General features: G+C 32.3%; 5 protein-coding genes across 5 annotated transcripts; 2 read left to right on the forward strand and 3 right to left on the reverse strand.

The window, feature by feature from the left end:
- Window positions 1–19: 19 nt before the first annotated feature.
- Window positions 20–2,638, reverse strand: LOC146907061 (uncharacterized). The gene is made up of 2 exons (XM_085727886.1): window positions 2,342–2,638; window positions 20–1,111 (listed from the first exon to the last, which is right to left on the reverse strand). Exons 1-2 carry the CDS (start codon window positions 2,509–2,511, stop codon window positions 262–264), a joined length of 1,020 nt encoding a protein of 339 aa, XP_085584012.1. The 5' UTR covers window positions 2,512–2,638; the 3' UTR covers window positions 20–261.
- Window positions 2,639–6,738: 4,100 nt separating this feature from the next.
- LOC146907062 (uncharacterized) lies at window positions 6,739–8,230 on the reverse strand. The gene is made up of 3 exons (XM_085727889.1): window positions 8,080–8,230; window positions 7,831–7,912; window positions 6,739–7,558 (listed from the first exon to the last, which is right to left on the reverse strand). Exons 1-3 carry the CDS (start codon window positions 8,089–8,091, stop codon window positions 7,035–7,037), a joined length of 618 nt encoding a protein of 205 aa, XP_085584015.1. The 5' UTR covers window positions 8,092–8,230; the 3' UTR covers window positions 6,739–7,034.
- A 2,665-nt stretch (window positions 8,231–10,895) lies between these two features.
- On the reverse strand, window positions 10,896–12,020 carry LOC146907063 (uncharacterized). The gene is made up of 4 exons (XM_085727890.1): window positions 11,989–12,020; window positions 11,832–11,891; window positions 11,491–11,599; window positions 10,896–11,239 (listed from the first exon to the last, which is right to left on the reverse strand). The coding sequence occupies exons 2-4, from the start codon at window positions 11,836–11,838 to the stop codon at window positions 11,155–11,157; spliced, it is 201 nt and encodes a 66-aa protein (XP_085584016.1). The 5' UTR covers window positions 11,839–11,891; window positions 11,989–12,020; the 3' UTR covers window positions 10,896–11,154.
- A 2,995-nt stretch (window positions 12,021–15,015) lies between these two features.
- Window positions 15,016–16,803, forward strand: LOC146907064 (FBD-associated F-box protein At4g10400-like). Its single transcript, XM_085729593.1, has 3 exons — window positions 15,016–15,968; window positions 16,129–16,272; window positions 16,364–16,803. The coding sequence occupies exons 1-3, from the start codon at window positions 15,225–15,227 to the stop codon at window positions 16,640–16,642; spliced, it is 1,167 nt and encodes a 388-aa protein (XP_085585719.1). The 5' UTR covers window positions 15,016–15,224; the 3' UTR covers window positions 16,643–16,803.
- Window positions 16,804–21,673: 4,870 nt separating this feature from the next.
- On the forward strand, window positions 21,674–23,704 carry LOC146907065 (putative FBD-associated F-box protein At5g56440). Its single transcript, XM_085729597.1, has 3 exons — window positions 21,674–22,800; window positions 23,009–23,152; window positions 23,240–23,704. The coding sequence occupies exons 1-3, from the start codon at window positions 22,066–22,068 to the stop codon at window positions 23,516–23,518; spliced, it is 1,158 nt and encodes a 385-aa protein (XP_085585723.1). The 5' UTR covers window positions 21,674–22,065; the 3' UTR covers window positions 23,519–23,704.
- Window positions 23,705–24,036: the final 332 nt, after the last annotated feature.

Genomic DNA, 24,036 nt, shown 5'->3' on the forward strand with positions numbered 1-24,036 from the left:
GCTTACACAGATGTACTCGTTATTTGCATACCATAAACAAGTATAACTAGTTTTTTAACATTTGAATCATAACCTAAGCTCTCGTTCTTTTATATGTTTTGTTAGAATCACAAGTTCAACTATTTGAATTACCCACAGTTCTGATAGTGATGATGTATATCATCCCAATTAGAACGTTAATGTTTTCCCCTTATCTCATAGCTTCATTTGGGCATCTCAAACAAAAAGAGAGGCCAGAACATGTAAACAAAAAAAAAAAAATCAGAATATCTCGAGAATCTCTACAATGAAATTGTTGCAGAGTGGACAGTTTCCCTTAGCCACCATAAGCTCCCTAGAACACATCCTGCAGAAACTGTGGCCACAAGGAGCAAAAGCAGCACCCTTATGCTTCACCATGCAAATACAACAAGTCTCTTCCATGGCACCTTCTCCATCCTCATCATCTTCACATTCTTCATCATCGTTGAAGTCTTCTTCATCACTCAATATATACCTTGATCCTTCCAATCCCATCTCCCTATCAGTCTCCTCCAGCAAGTCCATTAGTGACATCATCATTGGAGGCCCTCCTGAAGCATCCACCTCTGCTGCTGCAGCAGCTTCTGCCGCCTCCTGCGCTGCCACTGCCTCCCTTGCCGAAAGTGCCCTCCCTGTCTCTGGTTTCTTGTTGTCATCATCGTCGGGATCATCCTCATCGAAGCTGTCTCTAAAAGTCACTACACGTCCTCGGTGAAACGGCTCTGATGACACATTGGTGGAATTTCTTCGTGAGAGTTGCGGCCGGAGATTTCCTCCGCCAGAGGAGTTTTCTGGTGATTCGACAGAGAGACGTGTGGACATGCGGCGAGTGAACTGTGGTCTAGTGGCCGGAGCACTGGACTCTTCCGATGGGTCAAGGTCGTCCACTTGGTGAGTCATGGATTGGGTTGACATGTCTGCGTCGTCGTGGTGAGTTTGGATTCGGACTGAGTTGCGACGACCGAATTGAGAAAAACTTCTACTGTTAGGATTTTGGATAGGAATATCTGAAGTTGGAATATGAATTGTTGATGTCCAAGTAGAGCCAGTGCGTTTGAGTCGAATCTTGTCCTTGAAGGCTTTCCAAGATCTTTCAAATCAGTGAAAATGAAACTGTGAGCTAACTATTTGAGAACCATGGTCTTTCCTCGACAAATTAATAATGAAATTGAACTTTGATAAAAAAAAATTAAATATTATGATCTATGAAGCACGGACACCTCTAGGACTAGGCGTGTCGCGGTGACCGACACTCATATGACACCCGTACGACACGTGTCAAACCGGTGTCCTAAATAATTGATTTTTTCTTTACTTCGACACTCCTGCGATCGGTGTCCGACACCTATATAACACTCATACGAGCCGTGTCGGACAACTCCGACAAATACTTAAAACAATTTTTGTTTCTCGCTTGCTTCCGCACACCATAGATACAAAAGTTACATATGCTTTGAGAACTGTTGATCAATTAATGGTTAGAGACATTATAGTTGATTATATCGTTTTTAACGTTTTTGATAGTAGATGAATAAATCAAGGTCAAATACTATGATATCTTGTTGTAGAACTTTTTCTAATGACATAAATTGCTCAAGGTATTTCATATCGTCTTTAAATAAATTAACATATATGTAACGGTGTTGGTGTCATATATATTTTTACATTAGTGGTGTCGATGTGTCAGTGTCGTATCAGGTGTCCGTGTCGGACTCCATGCTTCATAGATTATGATCAATTAAACACCTACTCCAGAAAGAAATATAAGAAAAAAAAAAGTTGAAAAGTTGATTTATGTGGATTGTCACATACCTTATCAACTAGCATTTTAGCTTATATTTCATTCCAAAGAAAGTAAGAACAAACAATAAAAATTGATCATAACATGGATAAATCAAAAGTACATTATAAACTTTCAAAATGATCATTTCTAAAAATGTATAATTGAATCCTAAAAAAAAAGTATGATCATAAATTTTTGACTTTCCTTCAAAAAAAAAAAAATTTGACTTGGTCTTAAGATTACTAACTTATTAATAAGTTTATTTTTATTGTACTTAAAATTTACTAAAAAGATTTAATTGACTAGCAAACAATATGTATTGGGACATAAACAAGGTACCCCTCTTTGAGAATTTTAACCCTATTTTTTTATTGAGGTTTGAACTTGAGATCACGATGTAAGAGGATAATACATATGTCATCTCATCTAACACTCATGAATTTTGATTTCTCAGAAACCAATCTGTACTAACATAATTTTCCATTAAAAACAAAACAATGTAATCGAAAAGATAGTGTTAGTACAATAATATGTTACCTACGGTCTTTTTTGTTGGTCTCGTCTTCTTTGATGGTGTCTACAAGCGTTCGATTCTTGGGAGGTGATGGTCGGTTAGGTCGTGCAGTTGCTAATCTCTTTTGATTGGCTAAGACGTCGTCAAGAGTCAAGCCAGCAAACTTCTCTCGACGGTTATCTGAACCTGACATTTCCTCATAAAAGTGTTATCTTATGTCTTCATTCAATGCTCAAAACATAATTTTTTTTTGTCACAACCTCTAAATTATAGCAGTAAAGAAAAAAAAATTACATAAAGGGTTCCAAGGTACACAGATATTGGTTTGTTATTTTTGTAGGAATTTTGATTTTGTTTTGTAAAACGTGGTAGTGTTTGCTCGAACAAGAGGAAGCAAAATGGAAGGCTATACTGAGTTATTGGTGTATAAACGCAATTCACCCACATTTTTCACGTGAAAAACTGTCTCTTCGTAGACAATGAAAATGCTACTAATTTGGAGAAAAATACAAATGTATACAAATCCATACTTTTCAAAGGAAGCTATATATATCTCTCAAAAAAAAAAGGAAGCTATATATAGTATGTAGGATTTGGATCCAACGTGTGGGCATTGTGATTCTTTCCTAGAAAATGATGTGGAAATCATTCAAAACTTTAATGGAAGACATGGAAATTATGTTCTTCCATTTTATCCCTTCATTCAAAAAGTACAAAGCAAGACAAAAATAAGAAGTGAGAGAAGCTTTGGTGGCTTATAAGGTAGTGACAGAGTTAGAAAAAAGTTTCATAAAAATAGATTAATATATATATATATATATATATATATATATATATATATATATATATATATATATATATATATATATGGGTTATGTTACAAGACACCTTCATAAAAAGTAGTGTGGTGTCTTTTATCAAGTCACACCTCAAGGTGTGATTTTCACTTTTTTAGTTATAACTTTGATAAAAGACACCTTCATAAAAAGTAGTTGGTGTCTTTTAACAAATGCTCATAGAGTAACTTGATAAAAGACACCTTCACAAAAGGTGTCTTCTATCATAACCCTATATATATATATAATTTCCTCTATATTAAACACAAAATTGAGCATCATAAAATTAAATTATGTACCTTAAAAATTTAAAATAATTATCTATGTATTTCGAGGAACTTGAAAGTCAGTTAATAACGTATATTGAGATGAAAAAGAAGGTGAACTCCAATTATATTTTAGTAATTTTTCTATAATAAAATTTAATTTTTTTTAGTGGGGTGGGCCGTGACTCACATGAAGCCGGAAGTGGCTCCGCCTCTGTTCTAAGGTGAGAGACTTCACCCATGTAAGATAAAAGTGACATGCTATGAAGCCCGGATACGAGATACAATACGGATACGATACTGCACCGATAAACCGATACAGAAAAATTTCAAAAATCAAGATACGATACGGCTGGGATACGTTAATAAAAAAAAAATTAAATGTACAATATAATAATAACCATTTTTTTAATATGGAAAAATATTAACAAACACAAGAAACCAGTCATAGGCTCGTAACACATCAACATAAATATAAATAATATTGACGATTCAGAGAGTGATGATTAGTCAGTTACATACATAATATATCCCAAAAACAGTATACGTTCAGTAGTAATTTTCTTTATTCTCTAGTTAATCTTTCAAAAATATAGCATTAGTTGTGTTACATTTTAATGAAATTATACTTTTCGTTATTTTCTCTAAATGAAATTACTTTACGTCCATTTATCATGCATAATACATATAATAATAATAATAATAATAATAATAATAATAATAATAATAATAATAATAATAATAATAATACTTTTCGATATTTGTTTATTGTTACATTGAATCGTTTTATAAAGTAGAAACAATTAAATGAAAATAAATATAAAATTTAATTTAATTTAATATATAATAAAATGGATAGATTAAATTAATAAATTTAAAATATTTTTTAAAGAAAAATTTAGATTACGAAATTACAAATACTTAAATATTATTATGAATTAAGAATACCCTTTATGTCATTTTACATTTATCAGCTAGTTGAACCGCTATTTTTACCAAACACTTCAGTTAGCTTATCAGCTATCAGTCATCAGTCATCAGCTATAAGCTATCAGTCATCAGTTATCAGTTATCAGCTAAAAGCCATCAGCTAGCTTATCAGCTATCCGCTAATTTTACCAAACAGAGCCTAAGTCGATCAAATTGATGTTGAAAGTTTTTTTTTTCTTTGGTCGGGGTTCTTGTATATATTATACATTGTCTCTGCAACTGAGCTAAACTCATGAGGACAAATTAATGTTCAAATAAAACTACTCAATATATGTTTTAAACATGTTTTTTATTTGGGTTCAAAGAGTGCTAAGTAACATGTGTAATATTCAACATGTGTAAAACAACTAAATGTGGAAACTTTTTATTGAAAAACAACAATTATTTATTGAAAAAAATATTTATTAAAAAGATACATATTTAATATTAAATGCATAAGTTTCAATACAAACTTACTTTTTTAAACTTCTTATTATCTGTAAATTTATACATGATAGAAAAACCTTTAAAGATATTTACATTGGGTAATATTCGTTTGGATCCCATAATGTATAACGAGTAACGTCATTAAATGTATTGAAATTTTAAAAATAGTCCTTGATTTTATACTATGTTAATCAAATTAGTCTTTGATGTTAAAATAGTCTATTAATACCAACACTAACTATTCTTGTATAGAGATTGATATGACTGTAAGTTAATACTTACAGAGACTGAAATTATAATAAGTGAGTATATTGAAGGACTAATATGACAATATTAACGAATCATTTTAACGTACGAGACTATTTTGACCAACATAGTGCACAATCAGAGACTAATATTATAATAAGTGAGTATATTAGAGGACTAATATGACAATATTAACGAATTATTTTAACGTACGAGACTATTTTGACCAACATAGTGCACAATAAGAGACTAATATTATAATAAGTGAGTATATTAGGACTAATATGACAATATTGACGAATTATTTTAAAGTACGAGACTATTTTGACCAACATAGTGCACAATCAGAGACTATTTCAAAATTTTATTATATTGAGGGATTACTGTTGCTACTTGTTACACATCCGGATATCAACAATATTTTTTTTTGGAAACAATATTGTTAAATATTGAGAGTTTATATTATTTTTAATGGACCAACATGGTTTTTTTTCCTTTAAATAAATAAAAAACACAAACAAGGTTTTTGTTTAGAAAGTTATTATTATAAATGAATTTTGAAATGAAGTCCCATGACACTACACTATTGATTGATCTGAAAGTCCTGATTAAACAAAAGTCCTGATTAAAGTCATTATATTGAAAAAAGATATGAAAGGGGAGAATAGTCGGTATGTATCTCTCTCTCTCCCTCCCTTAAAGAGAGGCGAGATAGAGATACACGATAAACATTCTCGTCTATTTTCTATCTTTCTCCCCATCTCTTCTTCATCTTTTTCTATCTTCCTCTCCTTTATTGATACACAATAAACTACACTTTTTTACTTAAAAGATGTTTAAATTATACTATCATCTCCTCTTATGTCAAAATATACACCCTCTCTCTTATGAAAAATTTATTAAACAAAATTACACACACCTCCTTTGATAGAAGTGAATTGCATTCTTCTCCCCTCTTGTATTAAAATCTACACGTTCCTCCTATGTTAAGCTTTTTTAGGCCATTTTAACAATTAGACTTCTAATAACCATGTTTTTTTTATCTATTCTTTTAAATACAATATTGTTAAAAACATACTATAAACTATGAATAAAATTAGGATAAAATATAAATATTGAATTTCATCAAAAGTAAAAAAAGAGAAAAAATTATTTAAATTGGTTAAATAAGCTAATTAATATTAAAGAAAGGAAAATTAATAATTAAATATTTAAAGTTAATTACCATTGACATTTGGAGTTATAACAAAAGGAAATGTAATATATTGAATTGCTCCACATCGAGGAACTCGTAATTCTTCTTTTACTATATATCTTCAACCAATCTCCTCATTGCCAAATAATAAAGGGTCTTGTTAACCAGTGCCCCGGGGCACTGGTTAAGGAAGCAAATATAGTAATATTTGCCTTGAAAGCTGTGTAACCAATGCATTAAAAGATTAAGTAGTGTCTTTTTTGACTTTCACTTTCTTCTTTTAACTTCCTTAACCAGTGACCCAGGACACTCGTTAACATTTTCCAATAATAAAATATCTTTATTTTCCATCCAATTTACATACTTTTTTTGTCTTCCCTTTAGCACTGAACCAAACAAATGCTTAAAAGACTTTTTCTTTTAGGAAATGCTTAAAAGACTTGTAAAGCAAAAAATAAAACTTAGAGAAGAAACTTTATTTATCTCATTTACACAACATTTAGTTCAAGATATTTATCTCATTTACACAACATTTAGTTCAAGATATAAAATTGTAATATAAACATGGGATATGGTCTAATTAGCAAGACCATGTTGACAAATAATCGATAAACACTCTCTAAACTTTGATGTTTCCTTGAGTTTGGTGAATTTTGAAAAGTACCTCATATATTACACTTTTTATTTATCAAAGAAAGCTATTATTATTATATAAAATCTCTTCACCTTTATAACCATTCTCCTCCACAAGTACCATTCAACTTATGGTACATGTCGACGCCTCTTCTTCGCGATAGCAATCGTGGTGATGACCCACATAACACGGCCCACTCCATCCATAACTATCATATACGGGCCTCCCATAAAACTGTGGGGGGCCACCTTGACAAGCACCATAAACATGCCCATAAGGAACAACTGGCGAAGGATATGCAAGAATGGACATTGGCGTTGTGTGAGGATACATTACAGCTGGTGCAGCCGCAGAAGGAAGTGGAGCCGGTGCCTGAGCCGGAGCTGGTGCCGGAGCTGGAGCTGGACTTGGATTCTGTTTAGGCGGGCCAGGTTGTGCAATCGGCTTTGCCTCGGCCACGGGCTTTTTTTCTTGCTCTTTGGGCTTCTCAGGTGCTGGCTTGGGTTTTGGTGGTTCAACTATTTCTATGCTCTTGATGGTACCACCCCCACTACAACAAATATTGTCTCTTACCTTCTCTGGGCTGCAGCATACCACTCTTATGGTCACAATACCATTCTTCTCATCATATATTTGGTCTCGAATTTCTTTCATTCATGAAAATTGCAACAACAAAAACAACGCAATACTAACAAATTAAGAAGGTATTGTAAAAATAATAATAATAATTAAGAAGCTAAAATTAGGTGAAATTGAAAGAAAGAAAAATTGTTGATATAATTTTGTCAATTTTCAATACAAAGTCTATATTTAATGGGACCTATAGCCTAATAATATATTAACACCACCATACCAAAATATGCATAAGGAAAAAAAAAATGAAATATGAGAGGAAAAGAATTATTATTGAAAGACTCACGAGGGTATTTGCAAAGGATCTTCTTGACTTTCTTACAGCATTTTCTACATTGAAGGTCAACCTTGAGCCTCATTAGAGCAACCTGCATAAGTTCAAGAAAAGAAAGTTGCTTAATCAAAATTCAAGCATTTAATTTAATGGTTATTACTAGAACTAATTGGCTTACTTAAGAGGAATGGAAAAGACATTATATATTCTTTCATTGATGATTCAGAAATATATCAAATTAAAGTAAATATTGTTACTAACCTTTTGCTCCATGGCTTAGAGACAGAGCTTAGATCTAAGGTGTGCTTTCTCAAATAATATGAATGAAAAAGGAGAAACTGGTTTAAGATAATGACAAATGTAATATAGAAAGAGATAGAGAACATAAGCTTGAATATAAAGATAGGTGGATGATATTGCATCGCACTCACTACTCACTAAACCTTCCTTGCCACCAATCATATACAAGTGAAGTCGGTTGGTAATAATGTCTCGATGTTTCAATACATGTCATATTGATAAAATTAATTAAAACTAAATTAATATTAGACTTTATCATTTCATCTTTTATTAATATTAATGTGTAGTTTTGTTCTACTAGTAACTTTATTGAGTTAATTTAGTTCTCAAATTTTGACTTACTTTTTAAATATTATTATAGTTAATCCTTCAAAAAATATTATTATAGTTAAGTTCCTCCATAGGTTTATATTTATTTAAACTCTATTCAAATTTTTCACAAATTAATTCAATTAAATATTTATAATAACTTTTATAAACTTCAAACATATACCAAATCTCATAATAAAAATAAAATAAAATTTTCGTTCTTCAAACTCTAACTTAGCTTATAACAGTATTCTTCTAATTTTATCAAACTTTACAATCATTTCTAACTTTTTGTTGACTCGCACATTTCTAACTTTTAAAATCATACCATGTATCAAATCCATCATGAATCCTCAAACATTTTAATAAAAAAGTTTAAAATGAAGGAGCTAGCCAGGAACTTTTTTCTTAGTATTATATCATTTTATTTTTTTTCTACGGATTTGTTAGCTTAAGGGCATTTTAATGAATTGTGCTGAAGAGTAATAATTACTACATAACAGAAGTAGCTGCCAAGGCTAGTAAAGGAAAGTGCAGAGTAAAATGAAACTGTATATTTTTAAGTCTTTGTTATTGGAATGTTGTAACATTGATTTAGGTGATGAAAACAGAATGTACTGATATAAGACGGGAATTGTAAACTTTGATATAGGGCGTCACTTGTGCCTAATCTTAGTTGGACACTAAATTACAACGCATCCCTCAACCAGGATACGAATCTTAGCTTGTCCCATAACAGACAAATTATTTATTTGGATTATATTTTAATCCGTACTATTTACGGCACTAATATTGTTTAATTATAGTTTTATTTTTGGTAAAAAAACAAAACTATAGTTTAATAATTTAACTTATTTACCTGTTTGATTCATATATTGTGACTATGAACTATTTATACCAGTACTCGTGAGCTAAACTCAGTTGGTTGAGACAATGCATAACATATACAAAGTACAAGGTTTAAACCAAACCCTGACCACCACCAAAAAAAAACTATGTATACCAAAAACTGATCATATAAAAAAAGAGCTTCAAAGATGGTAGAAGTATTCCAAAATATATTTTTGACAGAAAATATTCCACTAGAGTTGAAGCCGAGCAGTGCCTGAAACCCAATGACTGATTGTTTTGAAACGGCCAATATTAATAATTAATTAATTAATATATTAGTTTTTCTCCCTCGTCCAGACTTGAACTTCTATCTCTTTTAACACTTAACTCAAACCAACTACTCCCAATGACCTTGTTTGTAATGGTTTACTACAAAAATCAAATGTTGAGTTACAGATGTAGTAAAATTTAGTATTCCAAATTCAAATGAATAAGTTGCTGATCATCAACCACAGAATTACTGTATTCTGTCACAACTATACTAGCGGCCAAGGAAGGACCTAATCAAAGTTTCAGATACACCAACTCTTTAGATCCTCAAAGATCCCTGAAACGTAAGTTGGAACTGTGTGGTGAAGATACGCAGAAAGACCAAGTTCATCGTTTTAAAAGCTTAGAAGAGAGCCTACTAGCCAGAAGAAAGTAAGGAAGATAACAGACAATTGTTTATTTTTTTCTAGATAAAAAATGAGGAGACTTAGAGAAAGAAAGAAAAGTTCATACATTCAGAGAAGGAAAAGAATCAAATCAAGAGGAAATCATTTCCACTGAGAAGTATCAAATCATAATATAATTAAGTGCAAGAAGCCTATAGATATGAGAGTTGTGTGTCCTAGCCTCAAAAAGTAATGCAGAGGGAGTTTTCATCAATAAAAGTAACAACCCTCGTCAGCTGCATGGGAAGACTTTAATTAGCTTTCCCCAAGTAGTAATGAGGAAGGAAACGATGAAGCCAACATTTATTGGGTGACAGAAGAGGGTAAAAACTTAAATGCATGAACCTATACTACTTTGGAGGTATTGGGGATTATTAGGCTGGGTGAGTACTACTTGTGTTTCATCTCATTGTGTGAGTTTAGTACCACTTGTACTTATATCTTCCTATATTGACTAATAACATTTTGTTTGCTGATAAAAAAACATGCATGAATGCAAGCAAGCACAAATAGTTGGTTTATCTCAATTCTCAATATAATATTATAATCTATATAAAAACAAAATAAGAGAAATTAGGACATGAATGACCAATTATAACCTGTCTTTACCCGCCAATATGACGAATTTTCATTCGATTTCGGCGTAAAACAATTTTACACCGACGTCGCATCTCCATTAAACTATATCAATAAATATAAATACAAATGAGTCTCTAAACCCAGAACCATTATTATCAGAATATATTTAGAACACAAAAATTCCATCTTTGTCACCAATCCCAAGGCAACCTTCAGACCAAAAACATCTACAAATTAAATGTTTCTGACTCAATGAAGCATGCTTGACATATAAAATGGGTAAACATAAGAGCAGATAGGTATATCAAACAATATAACATGGCAGAGAACACATGATCAACATCATCACAAAAATGCTAGTATTCCAAACAAAGATACAATATAAAGTCACTGGCTCAGCATCCAACATCAATCCCATTCAAGGAAACACCAATTATTTGTTGAGTTACCCCACATGACAATAATAAACACATGATTCTAAACTACCAAAAGAAGACGACTAGAATATGAAATACAGATATTTTCAATTTTCCACAAATGTCTAAAACCAACAACACCTTATCAAGCTCCATATCAATAATAATAATATTCAAATCATTGCCTATTTTTTGCTTCCACCTGCATTATTCCCTCCTGCATCCTGACCTGCTTTCTTAGCTGTTTTCTCCTGCAGTGCCTTTGCATCCCTAAAAAATAAGGAAAAAGACAAAGTTAATACAATTAAAACATTTAACTAAGATATCTATAAAAAATTGAATAATGTAAAGACACCGGAAACCGACCACGACACCGATAATAACTTCAGAAAATGATATAACTCAATCCAATCAAATGTGTAGGTGTCATATCGGTGTCGTGTGTTAGACAAGAGACATGCATTCGATAAGAAGTGTCGGTGTTTTGGAAAATATACTTGGCAAAAATAGATTAACACAACCTTTCTCTACGTTGTTCAGGGGTCAACCCATCATTCTTTCCAGGCTTTCCTTTAGAACCACCCACTCTAGCTGCAGCCCTTTCACGATCTTTCTCTCTCTGGTTACCGCGTTAGCTTCAAAGTTAAATCCAACCAATACCCATAACAGATTCAAATCATAAACCCAAAAAAAAAAACTTTTTTTTTTATTGTTGCAAAGAAAAAAGGACAAAAATATTATTTTTTCAATAAATTGAAAGCGTTGAAATCAAGCATAGTTCATAAAATTGAAATTCTAAAAGTCAAATTAACCCTAAATTAACGAGAATTAATGACGAATTAAACGAAAATTAAAAGGATATGAGTCATGATTGATGATTGATTCTTCAACAACGAAGGGAGATGAGAGTCGATGAAAAACCCTAGAAAATTGAAAACAGAAACATAATTAGCAAATTAATCAAAATTAGCGAATTAAAGAGAAAAGTGGAAAATTGAGAAGAGGAAAAAGAGAGGAACCTGATTAAAGAGAGAGAATGCAGCGAGAGAATGATGAAAAATTTGACAAAGAGAAGAAATTATAGAGAGAGAGGTGGGAAACTTTATTTGGACTTTGAAGATTCGTGAACAGCTTGGCAGACAGAACAAATAGATATTTTATTTCAAGATCAAATATTTAATCCTTTTGTACCCTATATTTAAATATTTAATCCTTTTATTGAAAAAATAATATTTTTGTCCTTTTTTCTTTGCAACAATAAAAAAAAAAGTTTTTTATTTCAAGACCAATAAATTGATAATTTATTTCAAGATCAAATCTGTTTTCGCGTACAAAAGGATTAAATATATTTTTTATTTTTAATATATCAATTTTTTGTTTTAATATTTAAAGTTTTTATTTTTAATCCTCCAAAAAATTTAATCACCAATTTTGATCAACTGTTATGTAGCTTTTATATTTTAAAAAAAATATTTAACATATTTAAAATATTAAAAGAATTTCTCTTAAAAAATATAAATTTATTTTAAACGTTAAAAACATAAAAAAAAAATCATATTAATAAACTACTATTATTTGTCCTCATGAGCATAGCTCAGTTGGTATGGACAATGCATAAAATATGCAAGGTCCGGGTTTCAAACTCCAACCACCACCAAAAAAAAAAAACCTACTATTATTCATTAATCGGGTCACATTGAAACATTCATTAATCGGGTCGCATTGAAACACTCTTTGAGTCTTGAAGCTTATGTTGATCTTGGTGAAACACGAGAAACCCAATTTGATGAATTTTTCATCTTCTTATATCAATAAACTAATATTATTCATTAATCGGGTTGCATTCAAAGATTTTCCAATACGTTATTGCAAACAAAAAATAATAAGAACATAGACGATATGATTGCATAGTGCTGTGAAAAAAGGTCTCTCAATTTGAAGGCCACCAAATTATATCCTTCAGCGGAGAATCGGTTCTAAAAATTTATTAATTAAATTCCATGTGACAAGATGCAATCCGCATTCTGTCATCTTCATCAACATATGATTATAATGTCAAACACTATTCTTGCAAACAACTTAAAAAGGCTAAAATGAATTTTTATTTTTTATTTTTAGCTAAAATAAAATATATTACCAATCAAGAATAATCTTTTTAATACAAGATGTATTGAAATAGACCGATAAAATTAACATAGTTATATTACAATGAAATCCAAAAAATAAGATAAAAGAAAACAAACTAAGTTACAACAGCTAAGTTAAGAATAAGATTAAGCTTTCAAAAAATAGTCAAAATCAAAAGCGACATATTTAAATTTTTACCACCAAACAAACTGAAGCTTAACCAATTCATTTAAATATTGTAAATGTTTTTCTGTTGAAAAATATGCTAATTTCTCTCTTACTAAATGACCCAAACCAACCAACGATATCCAAAAAATATGAAAAATCAAACAAACTTTTTTTAAAATAAAAGTGATATTTAACAAATAAGTGATCCCATGCGTAAGCCTATCCAACTTGCAAACAATTAATGTAGGAGTAAAACTGTTAAATAAGTGATCCCATGAGTAAGCCTAACCAACTTGCAAACAAATAATGTAGGACTAAAATTTTAATTATATAATTTTAATGTCAATAACTATTCTTGCAAACAACTAAAATGTAGAGCACTAAAACTTTAATTAAAATTTGATAGAAATCAAACCTAGAGGGTCTAAGATTTTATAGCATCAAAAACAGATTTAGGCCTAAAATTTAATATTTAACCACTCACCAAATTCAACTCTTATTAGCTTACATGTCACTTGTGAAGCACCGATACTTCAAAATAGATGACGTATCGTATCCCCTACATATCCTGCACTGATACTTGCCCGATACGTATCAAGAGAGTATCCGAAGATTAAATTTTATTTTTTTAAAAAATAATTATCCGATACTTTTCTGATACGTCCCGGACACGCGAAGGATACATCTGTGTGGTCCGATACGCACGGATACGTGTGTTTTTTATATTATTTTGATTTATGGAATGTGGGACATAGTGGAGATGCGCATGAACCACTTGATGGTGTTGGAATTGAGTTAGCGGAGTTGTCTTTGGATGAACCGGATTCGGAAGTTGATTTGTATCTTGATGATGGGAATGGAGGAGAGGAGATTGAGACAATTAATGTTAACTAAAATAACTTAACTCTTGAGTAATGATGTGTTCTTTTTTGGATATAGTGCTTCTCTTTTGGATCGATATAGTATAGGGGTCAATTTTTTTTTTTTTTTTAAGGTGTATTGCATAAAGAAAATTACAAGGAAAGACAAGAGAATAAAGAAAATAACACTAATAGAGTAATGACATATTGTTCCGAAAATATCGAAGGTATATTTTTTTGTAAAAAAAAAAAGGCTAGCTGATATATATATATTAACAAGGGCTGGTAAGATACTAGAATATTTTTCTTCAAAAAAAAAAAAAGATACCAGAATATTTCCCCCTCAAAAAAAGGGATAGTAGTATTTATTACATAGCATATTATAATAAATTGTGATGGATAAAAATGGAATTTAAATGAAATATTAAGGGTAAAAATGGAAGAAAAAGTGAGAAGCTATAAGATATAAGCTCAAACTCTACTTGGAATAGTGTCTGAAAAATAGATTATAAGCTCGTGAAATAAGTTATAAGCTCGTTATAAAAAACCGTTACCAAACAGAGCTTTTTTTGTCAGACGAGCTTATAAACTACTCCCTCCGTTCCTTTTTAATTGTCACTTTTAAAGAAAATTTTTGTTCCTATTTAACTGTCACTTTCAAAGTTCAATGCAACATTAAATATTGTTTTACCAATATTACCCTTAGATATTTATTGCGGAGAGAGAAACACATGAAATGAAATATTAAATTAATAAGGTCATTATAGTAAAAGTAAAAACAATTGTATCAAAAGTAGTAACTTTTATTGATTGTCTTGGTTTGTGTAAAATGTTAAAAAATGACAATTAAAAAGGAACGGAGGTAGTATAAGCTATAAGCTAGCTTCTTATGCCTTACCAAACAGAGCTATCTTTCAAACCCTTCTCCACTCTCAGCACCAACAAAACCCTAAATTCATATTCCACTCTCAACCCACAGTACCTACAATGATTTCACCCCATCCAGAGGGTTCTAAATAGCGAATCGTTCTTCTCAATTTCTAACACACAGTTCGATTTTGTTTAGAACTCTGCTTTTGGATTAGGGTTTTGAAACTGAAATGTCACGATCAATTCCAACTGAAGATAGGATCAGTTCCTTACCAGATCCAATTATATGTCACATCCTTTCTTTTGTTCCAACCAAAATTGCTGCAACCACAAGCATTCTCTCAAAGAGATGGAACCCATTATGGCTATCAGTTCTTGTTCTTCACTTCCACGATGAAGCCTTTCAAAACTTCGCATCCTTTTGCCATTTTGTGTACTCTGTCTTTCTCTTACGAGACGTTACTTTACCCCTCCAATCATTCCACCTCAAATGTTCAAACGCTTCTATCCAGCCACAAGATATTAATGGATTTGTTCACGCCGCTGCACAACGTGGAATCGAGAACCTCAATCTTGAAATGCCCGACATGGTAATAACATTACCTCCTAGCATTTTCAGTTGTAGGACTCTTGTTGTTCTTCATCTGAAAGGGCTTAAAGTGAATGACATTTCTCATGGGGTTGTGGATTTTCCTCTGCTCAAAACTCTCCATCTGTCTAGTGTACTTTTCGAACGTTTTGAATATTTAGTAGAGATTCTATCAGGTTGTCCCATTCTCGAGGAATTGCAAGCAGAAGATTTAAGTGTAGATAATGTGGAGTGGCTTTTTATACAGGGAAATTCTGTTATAGCGAGAAAGTTTATAAGCTTACTGCCAAATTTGATCAGAGTTAGCATTACAAAATCACCTTCTTATTTGACGAATCTGATCGCTCTCATTTGCACAAAGGCTCAGGTTCTGCGTGCAGAATTTGTAAGAATAATATTATGGTTATGAATTTTAAATAACTAACAACATTTGCTTTTGTGATTTGGAGATTTTTATTTTTCCTCTGATTTTTCACTCTAGGTTATAAAGCCGAGTTTAAAGGTTCAGGTTCTAGGGTTTGACTAACTTTTGTAAATTGCAACAGAATAGGTTTATCGGAAATAATAATCCGTTTCACAATCTAACCTACGTAGAGCTTATCATTAAGCATAATCATCGTGATAAGTGGAAGTTGTTGCTAGGAATTCTGAAACACTCTCCCAAACTTCAACGTTTTACCATTCATGAGGTTCGGTTCGGTTCATGTCTTGGATCTTGTTTTATTTTACCTCACCACTTTTTGACCTATTTGTGTAAAAAAAAATGTGAATTGTTGATAGGATGTTGAGAATGAAGAGGAAGTCGTGGATAATTGGGTGGATCCAACGATTATTCCAGAATGTCTTTCAACACAACTCAAAATATGCTTGCTTAAAGGCTATAAATGCACAGATTGTGAGCTTCAATTTGCAAAATATATTATGCAGAATTCAAAAGTATTGAAGACCATGTCAATCAAGAGTGCGTCTTCCGTAGATACAAATGCCAAGCTCCAAATTTTGAGGAAACTTGCTTCGTGGACAAGGGCCTCATCAACATGTAAACTCTTATTTGATTGATGAAAGTTAGGTCATAGTTTCTATTGTTCTTATATGTCTACTTTTTATATTAGATTCTTCCCATGCAATGGTAAGATCTGATGGTTTCAAAGGCATGGCCTCTGTTTCATTTTGACCTCTATAACATTTAAATTTTCAAATATATATCGACTTTCACGTAATTAATTGATACTAGATCCTCTCAACTTTTTTCATTTATTTTCTTATTGATGGTTCTTTTTTACTTGGGTTATATCGATGTCTGTCATTTTTTGGTAGTCTTGTTGTGTACTTGTGGGAAGGAGTAATGGATATCAAAATTCGCAACTACATAGACCGGTGTCGTAGAACGCCGACATGCTTATAATTGAAAACAGACTACTATATCGATGTGTGTCAGTTTTTGGTTTGAAAGTGAAAATGCGCTTGCACTTTACGACCTGGTAGAGGCAAGTAGCAACTCCTCGGAAAACTCTTCTACTACTACTACTTTTGCCTAAGACGATAGAATCATCGAAATAAAGAGAAGAAGATAGAAAGTGATGGTCGCTGTTGAAGCAAGAGCTATCGATGCTTGCTTGCTAACTTTAAAACTTGTTGTGACTGACGTGTATCGACATACTACTACACTACTGCAGTTCCGCCATTAACGCTGTAGGTTTGATGGTTGCTCAATAGATGCCTCAAAATTGTCCACCTTGTTGAAAAAAACAGTTACTACCGGTCGAATTTTACACAAAAAAGAGCTGATCGGATGTTACGACTCAATCAGAAGCTAAATTGTGGTGGCTATTGAGCAATTGTCTGTAGGTTTTGTCTGAGGGGTTTGAGTAATTTGGGCTTTATGTAGTCTCACTTCAATTCTTTTGGGGCCTGATCAATTTGGTTTGAGTAATCCCTAAAATTGAAGATCTTATTAATTTTTTGGTAGCCTTGTTGTGGACTTGTGGGAAGGAATAATGGATATCAAACTTTGCAACTACATTGACTAGTGTCGTAGAACGCCAACTTGCTTTTATTTGAAAACAGAGTGTGATATTAGTTTGTGCTCCACTCGTACGTGTGATAAACAAGTATAATATCATTCTCATTGTGGTAGCTTGTAGAATTTCATCACTAATTGTTTCTAAATTATGACATCCACTTGCTTGACTAAATGGTACAATGGGGCTGGTTTCTTTTCAATTAATTTGAATATCAGGTAACAATAAAACCATTTAGGTTGCTAAGCTCTTTTATTAACACTATTAAGGAAAAGCAAATGGAGATGTAGAGACATGAACTAATCTTTACTAAGATATTTTACTCTTATGATATATAACCTTCATTTATTGAATTTTTGTTTGATAAATTCTAGGTGTAATTCAGCTTAGTAATTGAATGCTGGTTTGGTATTTTTTTTTTCTGCGTTTGTTATTCTGCTAATTATGGCATTTCGTTTGGCATACATAACAATCCATTGCATACTAGTTTGCATTTGGTTTGCTCTTTGCTATTGCTAGTATTTATAGCTTGTGTGACTAATAATAGTGCTTATAGTAGCAAGAGAAGACATATACATATAAGACATTATTACTTAACTGAAATTGGTATTATCTGGCTTGATGAGTATGTGAAAAGTGAGAGAAATCTTACAGATCCTTTAACAAAAGGATTGTCCTGGAGACGGAGACGTCGAGGTCCATGAATGGAGAAAAGTATGGTGGTTAGTGGTCAAACAAAGCCATATGGATACTTGTATGCACTTCACTTTCCATCTCTATGAAGTCTGGTAGTGCTTAATGTGAGAATTAGTTATTAGCTCTTAATAGGTACATAATACTATAGAATTAAACATAAAGAATTAAAGGAGTTATTAAGCTATTTCATTGCAACACTCAAGATCAAGTAACTGACATCATAACAAAGCCTTTAAAGTTCAACTTTGAGCAACTTCAAAGTAGAGTAAAAGTATGTTCTGATTGGAAGATTGAAATTCAGTTGAAGGGATGATTTACTTTTCCAAGTCTTATTTGGGCCTCCTCTTGGGTCAATAGGCATGACCTTAGTTTTGGAGGCTAGTTTTGTTTTATGAAACACAATTACATTGAGTTATTTCATTTTCTTCTCAAATTATTGATTATTGGGGTCGAAGTGTCTGTGTTGTGTTCGGCATCCGTGTTTGAGCCAGTGCTTCATAGGTTTTGTTTGTGGCTTTGTTGTGGAGATTAGCTGGTTGTGTCATGTGTGTATAGTTACAGAAAGTGAATCAATAGAATCCAGTTGGGTCTTTGCATAGCTTTCCTTTCCTAAGGCTAAACCGGTGTGTTTTTGTGATCATTTAGTTACTTTGCTTTGTGATGGATAGTTTTGCTTTTACCATTTTTCAGGAAATCCGGGTGATAATAATATCTTATCATTTTGTTTTCTAAATGCAAGATTGGTCTTGGTCGTTTACAAGGATCTTGTAATCTTGTGGGCATAGCTTATGCGGTTATGCCTGTTCATTTTGTTTCAATATATAATTTTGCTTTTGCCAAAAATAAAATTGAAGTACAATTTCATATTTTCCTTTTGCATCGGATAGGTGTATGTGTGAATTTTGAGGATTAGTCTATGTAATTGTGCAAATAGAAATGATAAATTAACATCCAAACTTACAACCACACCGTCTATTCATACGCTCAACATATACCAATTTATTTTTTAATAATTTTTTACTGCCCTTGGGATTTGTGCCATCCTGGTTTGCCTTCACAACAGCTCTACGGCGTAAGTAAAGTTGTCACTTTTTTGATTGTCAAAATATCAATGCTCTTTTGCAAAAACAATGCATGTATGTTCAAGCTTCCTCCACATCAGATATTCATTGATGAGAAAGAATTTTTATTGCATGACGTAGAGTTGGCATGTCACGAATTTTTTTTTTATGCCCTATAATGAAACCAAAAATCAAAAAATGCCCTAGTTGAAACAAAAATACCAAAACTACCCTACTTTTTCAAAGTTGACCACTATGTCACAAGTTGGACTTGCGACCTACCTATGTCACAATTCCAACTTGCGACATACCCCCTATGTCACAAGACCCAATTGCGACCTACCCCTCTCTCAAAATTTGCAATTTTTTTTCCTTATTGTATTTCACAAGTGGGAGTTGTGACATATTTATTTATTTATTTTTTCGTTTTTTGTTTAACTATTTTAATAGAATTAGTTTTTAAAATTTTTAAAAAATATTTGAAATAAATATTTATTATTTAAGATGACACATTGCAACGTGAAATGCTGGCGCACCATGGAGTGGAACGGGACCACCTAATGCCCGAAGAAGAAATAATTAAATGTATTGTATTTTTTTGGTCAAAAATGTATTGTACTTGTCATATTAAATAATAAATATTTTCCCTAAAAAAAATAATCATAAATATTTATTTCAATTATTTTTAAAAAATTTTAAAAAGTAATTCTATTATTATTCAAAAAAAAAGTATTTCTATTAAATTAATAGGAAAAAACGAAAAATAAATAAATAAATATGTCACAACTCCCATTTGTGACATACAATAAGGACAAAAAAATTGCAAATTTTGAGAGAGGGGTAGGTCGCAATTGGGTCTTGTGACATAGGGGGTATGACGCAAGTTGGAATTGTGACATAGGTAGGTCGCAAGTCCAACTTGTGACATAGTGGTCAACTCTGAAAAAGTAGGGTAGTTTTGGTATTTTTGTTTCAACTAGGGCATTTTTTGATTTTTGATTTCTGATTTCATTATAGGGCATACAAAAAAAAATCCCCACCATTCTCTTTTAATATGATACATTTTTCTAATCTGTCTTGGTTTTGTAGTAGAGTTCATCAAGTTTCATTGTACTTTTGAAGTTGAATTTTTCTTACTTAAACTTTTCGAGCTGACTGAATCAACTGTTATTTGAAATTTTATATTTTCAGTCGGTTTCAAAGTAGAAAATAGTCCACTGCATTGTTAAAAGGAATTATTAATAAAATTGTATATATATTTTTTTGAATAAATTTAAAATTAATTTAAAATTTTATATTTTAAATCAATTCTTAGTTGTTTTCACCATAATTAACGACAAATAGTGCGTGGTAGATATTGATGCGTCGATGTTCAGCGGCGAAATTCAACGGTAAAAGATACTAGAGGGAACAAGACAAAGTTCTTACGTTACCGATTGATGATTTAAGTTTTTCAAAAAAATACAAAAAACAAAATTACATTAATACGCTTTTTTAAAGGTTGTTTTAAAAAAAGACTATGTGGTTTTTTAATATATATATATATATATATATATATATATATATATATATATATATATATATAATATTTACCTTTGTATATTATCGGGGTCGGCCCTGTGCAAGTGTAACAATGCCCTCTGCAAATGGCCTCAAACTTAGAGACGCTTTAAAATTTGAAAAAAAAACTTGTATCTACAGACAAAATTCGTCCCTAAATGTCACTTTTTTTTTGGGAAATTAGTCACTTTAGTCCCTGAATAGGGAACGATTCGTCAATTTAGTCCCTGAATGCAGATAAATTGCAAAATAGTCCCTGAATGTAGACTTTGTTAGTCAATTTAATCCCTGAATGCAGACTCCGTTAGTCAATTTAGTCCCTGAATGTAGACTTCGTTAGTCACTTTAGTCCCTAAAATTGACCATGCAGGGACTGTTTTGCATATTATCTGCATTCAGGGACTAAATTGACGAATCGTTCCCCATTCAGGGACTAAAGTGACTAATTCCCCCCTTTTTTTTAGGAAAAAGTCTAGAAGAAAACAATTTTGCCATTAATGTCGAAAATATATGTCTAGCCCAACCCAAAAATCTGCTACTCATTACTGCTTTAAAATCTCAAAAATCTGCCCAACCCATTACTGCTTTGGACCGATCGTAACCAACACAACCCATCCGAGAAACCGCGTAAACCGTCGAACCGACATATGACAAAACCGAAGGTTTAAACAGACGGGAACAGACTGTGATATGCTAACCGTTAGTTTGCTCGGATTTAAGTTTTGAGCGTGAACCTCGACCGGACCCGTTCGTTGTCCACCCCTTATTATATGGGGTTGCATTTTTTTCCAATCAATTCTTTACGAATGAAAACTGTATAATAAATTCTAAAAAAATGCAAAACTAATATAAATTCTCCAATTATTTTCCTTTTTACAAATTCTGAATATTTTTTGTCAGCTCAACATATCCCACACACCGACACCGTATTTCCCAATCCATCTTCTTCTTTCTCAGTGGTCTCAAACACCTTGAATCCCTCGTATTCATTGTCGACTGAAAATAGCTACACATTATACAATGATTCAGCCCATACATTTCTAAACAAGGGTCCCTCCAAAGTGTGAGTCATGCTTCTCTGTTTCTAACCCTTTACTCAATCGCTTTCTGGGTCCCTCCAAAGAGTTAGGGTTTTGAGTTCAAAATGTCACGATCAATTTCAACTGAAGATAGGATTAGTTCCTTACCAGATCCAATTATATCTCATATCCTATCTTTTGTTCCAACCAAAACTGCTGCAACCACAAGCATTCTCTCAAAGAGATGGAACCCATTATGGCTATCAGTTCTTGTTCTTCACTTCGAAGACGAAACCTTTCAAAACTTCGTATCCTTTTGCCATTTTGTGTACTCTGTCTTTACCTTACGAGACATTACTTTACCCCTTCGATCATTCCACCTCAATTGTTCAAAGGCTCCTGGCATTCAGCCACAAGATATCAATCGATTTGTTCATGCCGCTGCACAACGTGGAATAGAGAACCTCAATCTTGAAATGTCCGGCATGATAACATTACCTCGTAGCGTTTTCAGTTGTAGGACCCTCGTTGTTCTTCATTTGAAATGGATTACAGTGAAAGACCTTTCTCCACTGGTTGTCGATTTTCCTCTCCTCAAAAAACTTCACTTGTCTGGTGTACTTTTGGAATGTGCTGAATACATGATTCAGCTTCTATCTGGATGTCCCATTCTAGAGGAATTGCAAGCTGAACGTTTAATTGTAAAAAACAAGGAATGGCTTGTTTCACTGATTTTCGTACGAGAAAAGTTTCCAAGCTTACCGAAGTTGATCACAACAAACATTACTAAATCGACCCGTTCTTTAACGCTTTTGCTCACTTTACTTTGCAGGGAGTCTCAGCTTCTGCGTGCAGAATTGGTAAGAATTATGTTATTCTTTTTTTAATACACTTTGTTAATTATAGTTTTGCCCTTCGATTATGATCTGTGTGACGAATCTGTGTTACGAATTTGAGTTATGATCTTGCACTTTAACCCTTTCTGAGATCTAGTGTTTGACTGTATGTGCTCGCCAATAAATGATTAAAGAAATTGGGTTTGATTACTAACTTTGTAAATCACAACAGGACACTCGTTACGTCAAACATCTTAAGTTTCACAATCTAATCAACATGGAGCTTATCCTTAAGCATAATCATTGTGAGAAGTGGAACTGGTTGCTAAAAACGCTGAAGCGTTGTCCTAAACTTCAAAATCTTACCATTCATGAGGTTTTGTTGATGCCTAGCTTTTTCTTTTCTTTTTACCTCAGCACTTTTTCTCTAATTTTATATATAAAAAAATTAAATTGTTGACAGGATTTTGAGAATGGAGAGGAAGTTGTGGATAATTGGATGGATCCAACAATTACTCCAGAATGCCTTTCAACACAACTCAAAACATGTTTGCTTAAAGGTTATAAATGCACAGAATGTGAGCTTCAATTTGCAAAATATATTATGAAGAATTCGAAAGTACTGAACACAATGTCAATCAAGAGTGCCTCTTCCGTAGATACAAATGCCAAGCACCAAATTTTGAAGGAACTAGCTTCGTGCACAAGGGCGTCATCAACATGTAAACTCTTATTTGATTGATGAAAGTTAGGTCATAGTTTCCAATAGTTCTTAGATGTCTACTTTTTATACTAGATTCTTCGTATCCACTGGTAACATCTGATGGTTTCAAAGGCATGGCCTCTGTTTCATTATGACCTCTACGTCATTTAAATTTTCAAATATATTTTGACTTTCACGTAATTAATTGATACTAGATCCTCTCAACTTTTTTTATTTCTTTTCTTATTGATGATTGTTTTTTTACTTGGGTTATATTGATGTCTGTCATTTTTTGGTTGTCTTGTTGTGGACTTGTGGGAAGGAGTAATGGATATCAAAATTTGCAACTACATAGATTGGTGTAGTAGAACGCCAACTTGCTTTTAAATTAAAAATAGACTACTATATGATGTGTGTCACTTTTTGGTTTGAAAGAGATAATGCGCTAGCACTTCACGATCTGGTAGGGGCTTAAGTAGCAACCCCTCAGAAATCTCTTCTTCCACTACTACTTTTGCAATGATAGAATCATCGGAAGAAAGAGAAGAAGAGAGAAA

This window comes from Medicago sativa, chromosome 7 (genome assembly GCF_051527215.1).
Source record: "Medicago sativa cultivar Bolivia chromosome 7, Bolivia_mono, whole genome shotgun sequence".
NCBI lineage: Eukaryota > Viridiplantae > Streptophyta > Magnoliopsida > Fabales > Fabaceae > Medicago > Medicago sativa.

Coding starts and splice junctions, on each gene's coding strand:
- LOC146907061 (XM_085727886.1), bottom strand. CDS start 2,511: ATGTCAGGTTCAGATAACCGTCGAGAGAAGTTTGCTGGCTTGACTCTT. Junction 1,112..2,341: donor ACCAACAAAAAAGACCGTAG/GTAACATATTAT, acceptor CTGATTTGAAAG/ATCTTGGAAAGCCTTCAAGG.
- LOC146907062 (XM_085727889.1), bottom strand. Junction 7,559..7,830: donor GATCCTTTGCAAATACCCTC/GTGAGTCTTTCA, acceptor CATGAATGAAAG/AAATTCGAGACCAAATATAT.
- LOC146907063 (XM_085727890.1), bottom strand. Junction 11,240..11,490: donor CCTGAACAACGTAGAGAAAG/GTTGTGTTAATC, acceptor CTTATTTTTTAG/GGATGCAAAGGCACTGCAGG.
- LOC146907064 (XM_085729593.1), top strand. CDS start 15,225: ATGTCACGATCAATTCCAACTGAAGATAGGATCAGTTCCTTACCAGAT. Junction 15,969..16,128: donor AGGTTCTGCGTGCAGAATTT/GTAAGAATAATA, acceptor AAATTGCAACAG/AATAGGTTTATCGGAAATAA. Junction 16,273..16,363: donor AACGTTTTACCATTCATGAG/GTTCGGTTCGGT, acceptor AATTGTTGATAG/GATGTTGAGAATGAAGAGGA.
- LOC146907065 (XM_085729597.1), top strand. CDS start 22,066: ATGTCACGATCAATTTCAACTGAAGATAGGATTAGTTCCTTACCAGAT. Junction 22,801..23,008: donor AGCTTCTGCGTGCAGAATTG/GTAAGAATTATG, acceptor AAATCACAACAG/GACACTCGTTACGTCAAACA. Junction 23,153..23,239: donor AAAATCTTACCATTCATGAG/GTTTTGTTGATG, acceptor AATTGTTGACAG/GATTTTGAGAATGGAGAGGA.